General features: G+C 45.6%; 1 protein-coding gene across 1 annotated transcript in view; it reads right to left on the bottom strand.

Moving 5' to 3' along the window:
• EHD3 (EH domain containing 3) overlaps positions 1 to 12187 on the bottom strand; it is a 30123-nt gene that overhangs the window by 12915 nt on the left and 5021 nt on the right. Inside the window, exons 2-3 of the mRNA XM_030268940.4 lie at positions 9766 to 9942; positions 4952 to 5049 (exon numbers count right to left, since the gene is read on the bottom strand). Coding sequence (XP_030124800.1) covers positions 4952 to 5049; positions 9766 to 9942 — 275 coding nt within the window. The remainder of the gene's footprint in view (positions 1 to 4951; positions 5050 to 9765; positions 9943 to 12187) is intronic.

Genomic DNA, 12187 nt, shown 5'->3' with positions numbered 1-12187 from the left:
GATGGCACTGCCACTTGAAGTGCACGAGTTCTTGTTGCCAGGTGGCTCCATTAGCAGGGCAGACTCACAGAGTGATGAATTATGAGGAAGTCCTCACTCCTGTCCTGGCTCTGCATGACCTGATCTGTGGTCCTCCCCTCTGCCCTTGTTTATGTCAGTACAGTCACCCCCTCCTCATCTTCCCTCCCAGGAGGCTGGCCTGAGCTAATTACGTGACACCACAACAGTGCTTTGCAAGTGGATGGCATTTGTATCACTATCAAATTCTCAAAGCAGGCAAGACTGTGCTGTTTTGGTACAAACACCTCCCCCATGGGCATCTGTGCAGCCTCATGCTCCCCTAGAAACAATAAATAACAAAAAGGACACAGAACAAGGGGCAAGGCAATGCAATCATTAGTTCTTTAAACATGGATATAGATTCATGACTCAGTCTGTAAAAAAGATCAGAAGAGAAATGGCTGCCTTCCAGGCAAGGATAATACAGAAGCAGTGAAGGACAAGATGCTATGGGCCAGGACATCCTGGAAACATTTCCCACAAAGCCTGTAAATGACACCTGTGCATCCTAGGGAGTCTGGCTACCACGCCTATGACACTGTGGTGCCTACCACAAAGTAGTGCATGAGTCAGGAGCTCAGTAGGTCAAATCAGTGCAGGCAGCTCATTGGCTACACTTTTTACAAGGGCCTGAGAGCAGCAGCAGCTGCTGTGTCAGTGCTGGTGATGTCACTGCATGTCAAAGGGATGTGCACTTCAGCTATGACAGATTGCATCACCCTCAATTGTTTGATAGCCCTAAACCTGCAGCTCTGCTCTGGGAAGCTTCATGGGCTGCTCTGTGGGGGAAGGGGGCTCTTTATGGTCATGCAGTCCTGGAAGAGAGCCAGTGCAGAGCTTTGTTTTCTGGGGTTATACAGCATTCCTTGCAGCAAAGCTTGGTAGCCATTTGCAAAGCCCTGCTGCTGGCTGTAGGAGGCTGAGTGCTGCTGCACTAACACCAGCACCCTGTGCTCGTGCACACACTGGCTGTGAAGGGACTGTCAGATCTGTCATCTTTAACAGCAACAAGGCAGTGAATTTAATTCACAGTTGAGTTTAGACAAGTGAAATGCTTCAGAACCTGGACTTGGCCCCTGAATCAATCCTTTAAACCCTGTTCCTTTGCTCCTGCTCTTTGAAACATGGATGCAGTAACAGGAACAGCTACTATTTTGAAATGCAATGGTATAAGGTGGCTCTCATGGATTGCTAAGATTTGACAGCATGGTATTCTGCTAAGCTGACACTGTATAGATTAACTAATGCTCCTGACGTCTAGTGGGGAGGGAGATGGACTTGTGATGTTCCCACTGAGAGGAATTTCCTATTTTTAGAAATGCTGCTGGTTCTCATGGGATGGGAAGGCTGGGAAAGCCTGCCACATCTTTTACATCTTTACTTTCCCCCTCAAATGTAGACAGAATGCTGCTTCACTATCTACTCTCTTCCCTGACATTGCATCCCAGGTACCCCAGTCTGAGGGTCTTAGAACCTACTACTAGCAATGGGGGTAAGAAAAGCATTCCTGTTCCAAGCAGTTAAGAAACTTCAAAGTCTCTTGGAAAACCTCTGTCAGACTCCCTCCCACGTGAAATCTGAGCAGGCTGGGAAGGTGTGGAAGGAGAAGAAGAATTTTGTTGTGTCAGCATTTTTTAGCCTTGTCTTGTTTTCTGCCTAGACCATGTTGCTGCTCTATCTGCCTCCAAAACCAACTTGCTAATGAGGTCAGCTGGCTTGTAAGCTTGGTGGCAAAGGTGTCAGCCTCACCACTTTTTCCTATTCCTCTTCCATGGGAGCTGGGAGGTGACTACTCCCTTTCAAACACCTCGAGATAAGCTCAAGCCAATGCCTGGCAGCAGCGCTTCCTAAACACAGGCAGCTCAGCACTCTTTGGATTCTTCCTGTAGACAGAAATTGCTGGAGTTGTCCCAGGTTCAACAAAGCCATACTGACCTAAACCAGATGAAGATCTTGTCCTGTATCTATTGCAAGGTCCTCTGACCTAGCCCACATGACCACTTCCAGTCTGTCCCAGATGTAAATGGTGGCAAAACGAGGTCCCACCTACACTGGACTTTTAACTGTTGTGATTAGATCAGTGGACAGGTTGTGACAGCCCCCTTGTCTGGCTGGAGATACAGCAGAGTAAATTCCTGGGATGGCAGGATGATCAGGAGATGGCTGTACTCCATCTGGAGTTGCCTTCTGGCAAAAGGGTCAAATAACCACACACTGTTAGTCACAGGGCCAATGTGCCAATTTTCTGCCCTAAGTGCACTTAATTGTACTGGGGGCAGAGAAGTTGTCCAGGAAGAACCTGTTCCACATGCTGAGACAGGCTTCCACTTTTGCAAACATGTACAGCATGCAAAAATGTACAGAACTGGGACTCCCCTTTAGCCTCCTCAGCTGTTTCCAAATGTTTGCAGAGGTATTACTGGCTTGGGTTAAAGTACACCAGTGACTTTTGCAACAGTGCACAGCTGTGCTATAAGCGTGTCTGGCATTGCTGGCATTTATTAGAGTAGCTGCAGAAGTATAGAATTGTTTAGGTTAGAAAAGATCTTTAAGATTATTGAATCTAACTGTAAATCTAGCACTGGCCTCAGCCCATTGATCTGTCCCATCCATTCAGATCCCTCTACAGATTCCTCTGCAGAGCCTTCCCATCCTCCAGCACACCATCACTCCAGCCCAGAACGGTGTCATCTTCAGACTGGCGGAGGGTGCTCTCACTCCTCTTGTCCAGATCATTGATTAAGATATTAAACATGATTGGCCCCAGTGCTGAGCCCTGGGCAATGCCACTTGTGACTGGCCTCCAGCTGGATTTAATTCCTTTCACCACCACTCCTGGCCTGCCCATCCAGCCAGTTTTTCACCCAGGGAAGGGGTGCACCCATCCAAGCCATGAGCAGCCAGTTTCTCTAGAAGAATGTGAGGGAAACAGGGTCATAGGCTTTACTAAAGTTTAGGTAGGCAATATGCTCAGCCTTCCCCCACCCAGGAACTGGGTCACCTTGTCACAGCAGGAGATCAGGTTGGTCAAGCAGGAGCTGCCTTTCATAAGCTTGTGCTGCCTGGCCTGATCCATGATGATGATCAGTTCCATGACCTTTGCCAGCCCCAAGGTAGGACTGACAGTCTCTAGAATGGGGCACCAAGACCCACTGGAAAGCTGACAGAGAAATTTTTGCAGAAGGAGCAGCAAGAAGTGCCAGTGTATTCTGCAGGAGGGTATTTTTAGTTCTGTAAACAGCTGAAAAGTAGGAAAATCTTGCAATACATGTCATCATTTGAATTAGTGAGGAGGTTTGGAAAAGGGACTTGAAATGGGTCCATTTTGACTCACCTATACCTTCTTTTTATTTTTTTTTAATAACAAAAATATTTCCTCCTAAACAAGTTTCTTTCAATGTGATAGTTCCACAGGAGACAAGTGGTTGCTTTCAGTGGCATTTTTTGACTGGAAAATATCTACACCACATAATACATTTTTTTAATCTCCATAACACTTTCTGCTGAGGGGAGGAATGCTTGCACAGCATATTTTTCAACCTTCTCATGAAGGCTGGCACACCTTGGAATTTCTGATCCCCTAGCAGTGCAGAGGCCCATCCTGAAAAAAGTTAATGTGAAGGGTTTTTTTGTGAACTGTAGCTGTGCTTTATTGACACTTCTTTGCTAGCTAAGGTTCCTCTGGAAAATCCCAGCATAACAAACAAAACCTGGCTCTGTGAGACGTGGCTGCTTGATTAAAACAAAAAAAAAAAGAAAGTTTCCAAGAAAAATTTCAATGCAAAAGTGTCACAGAACTTGGAAAGTCATGAGTCATCTGAAATCTTATGGAGCAGAACATGGAAATATGGCCTCAGCACTTAGGGGTGGAGCCTGTGCTGCTGAAACTCAACTGTGCACTGTTAATAGGCAGTGTGCATGAGAACTGATCTCAAACCTGAATGCTGAGATTACTGCTCTTGGCTTTCTTCCAAAGAAATGGTGCATAGCTCCCAGCTTTATCTGAGTAACCTTCCAGAAATGGAAGCTATGCCACCATCACCTTACAGATCAAGAAGGTGACCATGGAGGTTAGGTTTAAAGTATAAAGATGTTGCCCACTTCAGAAGGTGAGTCTGAGAGTGACCTCAGAAGTTCACTAAGAGACTCTATGCTATTCATCAGCTCCAGTTCCTAGGGTCTGTAGTAACAAGACATGGGGGAATGGTTTAAAACAGAAAAAGGGTAGGCTTATGTTGGATATTGAGGAGAAATTCTTTACTGTGAGGGTGGTGAGGCAGTGCCACAGTTTGTCCCAAAAAGTTGTGGATGCCCCATCCCTGGAAGTATTCAAGGCCAAGTTGGATATGGCTTTAAGCAACCTGGTTTAGTGGAAGGTGTGGGGGGTTAAAACTAATGTCCCTTAAAACCCAAATTACTCTAGGATTTTGTAATTTCCAGATACCTTACTGCAATGAGGAACTTGAGTGCCAATGGTTCTTAAACTAAATCCAGTCCTGCACTAGATTTAGGAAGCCTGGCCAGTGCAAGAAACCAGGTAGATTACAATGGAGACCTTGGCTATGGATCATCAGTAAGCCACTAAAAGCAACTGGTTCTGCAAAGCAGATAGGTATCACTTGACTCTGATAGAAATCTCTTCCGTGGGGAAATATTGGACTGTGACACAGGTACTGCTGACCTTGTCAGCAGCCCTCCCTGAAAACATCTAAATTCTCTGCAGAAGATTAACCATGACCCTTTGGTCTCCATTTGCAAAGAAATGCTGTAGCTCTGAAAGGCTCCCACCACTGCTTTTATCCACAGCTTGTCTAGTGCAAAGTGAAAATCATATAGAGTTCCTTTGGTTTTCATTCCTGTCATTTAGAAGGGAACTGAACTTGGGACTTACCTCTGCTAATTCTCTGCTTTTCTCCAGAAAGGATTCCTGGTGTATCAATGACGCTGATGCTCTCTAATACAGGGTTAGGTAGCTGGGCACAGACAAACCTGTGTGGAAAATAAATGTTTAAAAAAAAAAATGCAAAACACAATAGTGATGTGCTACACATCATAGGCAGCATGGGACATGTCAGACTCTGATCTCTCAAGTCTTCTGCTGGAGCTTAGAGCTACTGTTACTTAAAGAAATGAGAATGAAACTAGAACAAGACACTTTTCTCTGTTTTGCTGCCCCTGCCTTTGGAATATGGGTCTCAATCATGACCTATGACAGACTTTTTATATGGGCCCCCAAGCTGTGAATTATGAAAATATTTGGGTTTGTGTTTATGTGCTGTTTAGATTTTAACAAGAAGTGGTATTTGTTTTTCTTTGGTTAAGCGTTCCCCTGAAGAGCCCTGAACTCAAGTGAACTGAAATAACTTGCTTTAAAAAAAAATCAGCAATTCTGTAGGACTTCTGTTCTCTTTCAAATCTGTCTTAAAAAGACAAGAAGTGTGCTATTATTGCACCACAGAAGTAGTAAAGCATAGGCAGCATGAGATCTCAAGAGGTTGCTCAGTCTATCCTCTTCCCTCAAGGCAGGATCAGTCAGGTTATCTGTCTAAAGTGTTCTTCAAATCCATAACAATGCAGACTCACCAACATTTGCTGTGAGTCTACTCCATTACTTAATAACCTTTACAGTAAATCCTCTTTTTAACGTCTAATCTAAATTTCATATGCTATAATGCCCCTCAGTCACAAACACAATTGATGTGGAAAATTATTTATTTTTCCCCTCTTGCCACAATGCAGACAATTGTCGCCCTGCTCCCCTCAGTCTTTCCTCTATAGAAATTAGTTTGGTGGTTATTTCTTTTTTCTATCTCTTCCAGTTCTCTCTAGCTGCCTTTCTAGCTAATTTCTAAATCCCTGAAGATCCTTGCAGCCTTCCTTTGGGTCCTCTCAAACTGCTCCACATATTTCTTCAGGCATGATGCCACAAGCTGACATACTCCAGCCACAGCCCTGCTAGTGGTGAGCACAGTGGATGGATTGCTCCTTATCTCTTACACTTGACAGTCTGTTTATACATCTCAGTGACAAGTTTGCTTTTTTAACAGCAGTATGACACTGTTAGCTCACATTCACTTTGTAATTCACTGCTCCCCCCTCTGCAGGCCCATTTATGTGCAATTGCTGTTTAGCTAGTTGTTCCCCATCCTGTATCTATGCAAATCGCTGCCTAAGAAGAGTCACTTGTGCTTTGTGGGCTGCAGCTCATCTATTTCAGTTGCTAGTAACAGCAAAGGACACTAAAAGCCTATCTGCTTCCGTAGCTCCTGGTAGCATTTCATGGATAGCCTTTTTGGGATGGCATTCCAGGCAGCTCTGAGTGTGTATTTGTGTGTGTGTACATATGCATATCAATAGGGTGGTGTGACATCCAGGCACAAAAAACATGTTACTGTGGGAGGAGGCAGAACCACAGAGGAGGGGGTGGCACAAGGACCAGATGCAGCCCTGCAATGATCTGATGAGTGTCTGGCTCTGCAGAAGCCCCTGCGCCTCTGAATTCCTCCAGGCTGTGCCACAACCCAATTGCTCTACTAGTATGACTCCAAGAAGATTCTGATAAGAGTGAATGCTCATGGGGTAATGAGTGTCTCCTCCCCTAAGCTGTCAGCTATTTCAGACCACATATTACAGCTTCCCACATCCCCAGTTTGGCAGGTGGCAACAGCGAGCATTTCTGAATGTGTAATGTGTAACCTCATACCAAAGAGGGGGACTGGCTTGATTATCCTGTTGAGTGCCAGGCACAGCAGCATAGAACAAAAGGCTCAGGAGGTCATGTTATTCCCTTGTCCTGACAACCCAGGTTTGCTCTTCATTGTTACAGCCCTGAGTACTCCTTGTGCCGTAATATTAAATGGGGTAGGGGGATTTTCCACCAGTTTCTCTAGGAAAAGTACTCCACAGGAGATTTCAGATATAAGGTCAGAGGCCAGCATGAGTGAGTGCATTCTGGCTCTTTTGGCAGAGTTAAGGCTGCTGGCCTCCTGTTGTCCCAGAAGAACTGCAGGACCTCAGGGAGCTCGACCTAATTCTGTTTGGGGCCATATGAAGGGAAAAATGCTGTGCCAAGCTAGAGTTTCACCACATTTACAGTCAGAGCATAGGGCTGAAGGAACATGTTATCTACCTCTCCAGTTGCTCAAAACCAGGACTGACTCCACTTTAGCTTCCCAATACAAACTTTGGGGATGGGGGAATTCTTGCAACAATGGGATACAGAACTAATGGGCGAGATTCCTGAATTTGCTCCAGGCCCTTGGTGCCAAACAAGTCTTCCTGATAACAAGGTGTAACTTCTTATCTCTCTGGAACCTTCTCAGAGGTGGGGGTTGGCCAGCAGAGTTGGAAAAAGGAAAACAAACCCTTCTCTCAGTGTCTAGGAACAACCTGGGGCAAGAAGAGCAGACAACAGACAGGATTCTGCAGACCTGCTATCTTCATTTCAGCCCTGGGCAGCCCTATCTCCCAGGTATGCTCCATCTCCTGGGAATGAAGGGAGGGAGGATACTGAGCAGCATAATTTGCTTGTCTCACAGCCAAATCCTGACTGTACCAGTCTTCCTTTGCTTCCTGGAAAGCAGCAGATCCCAGTCTCTTCTGGGGAAGGAGTCCCAGCTAAGGGTGGATGCTCACTCCTGGAGCAGCAGGCTCTGCACCCCACAGGACACAGTGCTGTGGGCTGCCACCTTCTCAGCCAGGACCAGCTTGGCCTGTGTGAATGCTACTGCCTCATGCTGCTCTGTCCCCTTCCATTGATGCTCACAGTCAAGTGTTACCTTTAAGCATTCCCGGGCAAAGCAGACTTTCCTATGGCCACTCTTATCTCAGTTTAGAGGTGTGGCCCCTGCAGATTAGCTCCCTTCTGCAAATTTCTTGCTCACAGCCTCCTAGCTGAGGTCAGGGCCTAGGCATATATGTAGCAGCAGCAAGGTACGTACAAGGCAGAGATAGCTCTGCTTGTCCCTAGCCCAGAAGCCAGGCCCACTGGAGAAGTAAGTGTGGGCGGCTTGATACGGTCCAGTGGGTGCACCAGAACTTACATCTGCTAAACTTCTGGCCCTCTGAGTCAACTCTTGAGTGTGTTTAATTTCCTAATTAGCTGGGCATTGGCATCAGCGTTTTCAGCATGTGATGCTCACACAGCTGAGCCAGTCCCCCTTAGCATGTCTCCTCTGTCAGTTTAGAAATCATTACCCCCTCTTTTTTCATGTCAGCAAGAGAAAGATGTCATTAGCTGCTGTGGTTACTCCCTGCATTGCTGGAAGGACTGTACTTATGCTGCTGCTGAACCACTGCTGTGTCCCTCTGTCATGCTGCCTGCACAGGCTTGACTCTTTCCTCAGGAGAAGGAAGAGTTGAAGAAGCATAACAAGAGCACAGCATGATATGGTGAACTGGGTTAATGCATGCAGAGATCCCTTGCTTTATCAGGAGCAAATTGCATTCAGGACACATCCATCAGGCTAGTTCAGAAGTGTTTGCTTTTTTCCCCCCATGCCTAGCCTAATATTTCTTCTCTGCAGTGAACTGTCTGCCAGCTGTGGCTGTTCTTGGGTATCAGCTGAGCTGCTCTGAATTATGTCCATGATCTCTGCACTCCAGGCAAGAGGCCTGTTATTCTTTTAGGGCAAATGACCATTCTGCCCTGGCATAGGGAGTGGGCAGTCACTTGACCTAACTGTTGGTCAGGTGCAGGTATTCTGGGCCCTATGAAACAACAAGATTTTCTCAGTCTCTCTGGTGCAGGACCATGTTGATGTATTTGAATGATGCTCCTGTGCAGTGATCAGATACTGCTTCCTGTCACCCTGAGGTACTGTGAGGTTTTCTGTACAGCAGTGACTCCAGCTAGGTCCCTCTCCTGCCAGCAAGTTTCTCCCCTTGCTTCTCTGCAGGCTCTTTGCCTGCCTCGCTGCAGCCTACACCAGCACTCCTGGGGTCAGTGCTGACAGGAGATGCTGCACCCTCTGGATAGTCATTCTCTAAGCTTGGGAGATCAGATGGGAGCCAGAGCCCAGCCCAGCTTTCCTGGCTGCTTGGCTGAGCAGCTGCCATGTTTCCAGTGTCTCCCACAGTGTGTTAAGGGAAGGCATCGATGATGGGTGTAGTCAGTTTGCTGCCTTTTGCAGCACAGTTTGTGCTCATCTAGGATATGGGTGTGCGCTGCTGGCTTCCTGCAAGGCCTAGATCCAAAATCTCCCTATGGCTGGGCTGGGTCTAAGGGATGGAAAGGTTAAATTCCTCATGTCACAGAGCTGCTGTCCAAACACCCTGCTACTCTTTTTAACAGGAAACACATTAGAGCAGTCATCAATTTGCACATGAGGTTGTATGTATAAGGCATGGGAATGGAGAGTGCCTGGGTTTGATTACAAATGGAAGAAGCTAGAAATACTAGAAGAAGAAGCTAGAAGCGGGGGACAACAAATGTAATGAAGATATTTACCTCTAGTCTCCTTGTAGGGTAAGCTTAGGCCATGATGTCATTTTTGTTTTGTTTGTTCAAGTAAAATGAAGGTTTGTCACACTTGAATTTATCAGCCCTTCAGCAACTGACTTATGTGCATCTGGAAGGACTGGACTGGCTTTGCATCAGCCATGGGGATGGGAGGAAAAGAAGTGCCTTATCCCTTTGCATTACTTGCTGTGCTGCTCATTAGGTTCTAACTTTACTCTGCAGAACAAGAGCTCTTGAGTACTGACCTGTTCAAAAAGGCATTGCCAAAGGCGTTGAGTTTCCTGAATGGTTTTTTGGGATCCACCACCAACGCATTTCCAGGAACGATTCCTTCCACATCTCCTTGCATAACAGCTATAAAGGAGTCAGTTGTAGGCTCTGGTCCAATCCTCATCCCTGGGAAATCCTGCTCCAGCAGGTACCTGTAAGTGAAAAAAACAGGGTGTGGGCATGAGACTTGAACTGCTAAGTCCTAAATGAGTTGTACTGCAGATTGCAGTGCAATTATGAAGCTCAAGAGCATGGATCCTTCGGAGACTATTTTTAGCACTGTCACTCAATTGTTTGATAAATGTCTTGGTAGCTTTTCTACTTAGGATCTCAACATTGAAAGCTCATTTAAGGTGGATTAAGAAATTAAGATGATTATAGCTGCTGGGAAGATATTCTCATTGTGTTGCATCATTTTGTGTACTTCAATCCTCAAGACGCTTGGAGCAGACTTAGCACAGTAAAAAACAGAAGTTCACTGCAATCACAGAGTTAATCCTACTACACACTACTGTTAAACCACTACAAGATCCTGAAACCCTACTAGCTCTTGGTGCCAATATCAATTACTTTGCTGCCGCTCGTTTCAACAGACTCAAACAACTAATGTGCTTAGCCATCAGTCCAAATCAGTTGCTTAAATGCCAACTTCCCTTGCACTTGACTGAAGTCTGAATCTCTGTCCTTGTGTGCTTCTGAAATGCAGCCACAGGCCTGCATTACAAACTGCTCAAGCATATTGAGCACTACACGTGTGGGTGGGGGAGTGTATTCCAAGCTATATATCAAGCTAGATAGCACACTAAATACAGCATCCCTTATTATTTCCTGAGTGTAGTTTGGCAAATTTCAGGGAAAGACAGTAACCCGTGGGGTTGCGGGGCTTTGAACAGGACCGTGGCAGCATATCCCAACTGACCCTGCCAAACTCAGGGTGAGTCAATGGTGTGTGCATGGGACAGTTCCCTTTGTCTCACAAAGGTGCCAGATGCCACCACTGAAGCCAGGCTTGTGTGTGTGGGTGCAGAAAACCACCTGCTGATGCTGCGCCGAAAACTAAGAACATTATGTCCATGTGGCTTGCAGAATGAAGCTAGAACTGGTCTAGTCCTCAGTATGGGATGGTGTGAGAGGTGACAAGTAATAAGCTCTGGCTAGTTACAGGAATAAAAAGACTACTGGACTATGGAAGTTAGTATAATAATGTGTTGCTTGTTGCCAGAGGATAGCTGGCACTCCCTCTTCCATTGCTTTGACCTAATCCTCAGTAGGTAAAAATATTATTTCAGCATTGCTGTCATGTTAAAACTAGATTATGGGGATGTGGAAAAGGAAATAAGAGAAGGACTAGGGATTTTTTTCATGATTGAGACTGATAAGTCTAAGCACCAGAATTGGTTCACTCAGGTGAGTCTCAGTGAGGGAAGTCCCTGTTGTGAGAGAATATAGGACCACTGGCATGAAGTCTTGTGATAACTTTTTAGGGGTTCTTGCTTTCACTGTCATTTTAATATAGGTAATCACTATCTAGCATTTAAGGAGCATCAAAAAAAATTGTGCAGTCTATTTATTGATACCATGTCAGCAAATGAGTCTTCAGTTCCCAAAAAGCAAGGCCAAATCAACTGGATTGAGAGGTAAAACAGCCAAATGTATACCCAGGACAAACCACTGATACTTATCTGGCTTGGTACACACTCATACTGCAACAAGAATACCCCCACAAATGATATATCCATAACTCCCTTAGGAGATAACCATACCTCCTTTACTGGTATATTATCATGTATTTTCTTGTATCTTTTGTCCAAAGTGATTTCCAAGTCCCATGCTCTCCAGAAGGCCACCAGAAGTGACTCTTCTTAATTGCAGAACACTGAGATGTAACAGCAGCTGTTGAGCAGCACCTAAAATACCTGAAATAATCCAGGAAGAGAGCAGCCCTCTGACCTCCTATACTAGGGTGGATAGATCCTATTTAACGAAACCTTATGAAGGGTTTTCTCAAACTTTCCTATAGAAGTGGGTCACTGCTTGAGAAAAGCAGACTGCAGGTAGTGCTGGTGTGTGCCATCTCTCTGGCAGGTGATCACAACACCCCTTCCTGGCAGTCACAGCAACTCCTCTCTAGCTTGAAGCACCTTAGAACAAGGAGGGGTTACTTCTCTCCCACCAAGGGCTCTGTAAATTATCACCTGAATGTTCTTGGTTCAATTCCCTGGGAAGCTCTTTACACTGCTCAACTATTTGCTAGGTTAGAAGCCACTTGGTCAGACTTTGGAAACTAATCTTGTGCCTCCTAGATGGCAATTCACTAGTCCTGATGGACATTGCTGTCAGGCCAGTGGCTTTATATAGATGAAAATTCACTGAATCCATAGAAATAAATCTTTGCAT

This window comes from Taeniopygia guttata, chromosome 3 (genome assembly GCF_048771995.1).
Source record: "Taeniopygia guttata chromosome 3, bTaeGut7.mat, whole genome shotgun sequence".
NCBI classification, from domain to species: domain Eukaryota; kingdom Metazoa; phylum Chordata; class Aves; order Passeriformes; family Estrildidae; genus Taeniopygia; species Taeniopygia guttata.
Note: the sequence above shows the minus strand (reverse complement) of the source record. Positions and strands in the feature narration are given on the sequence as shown.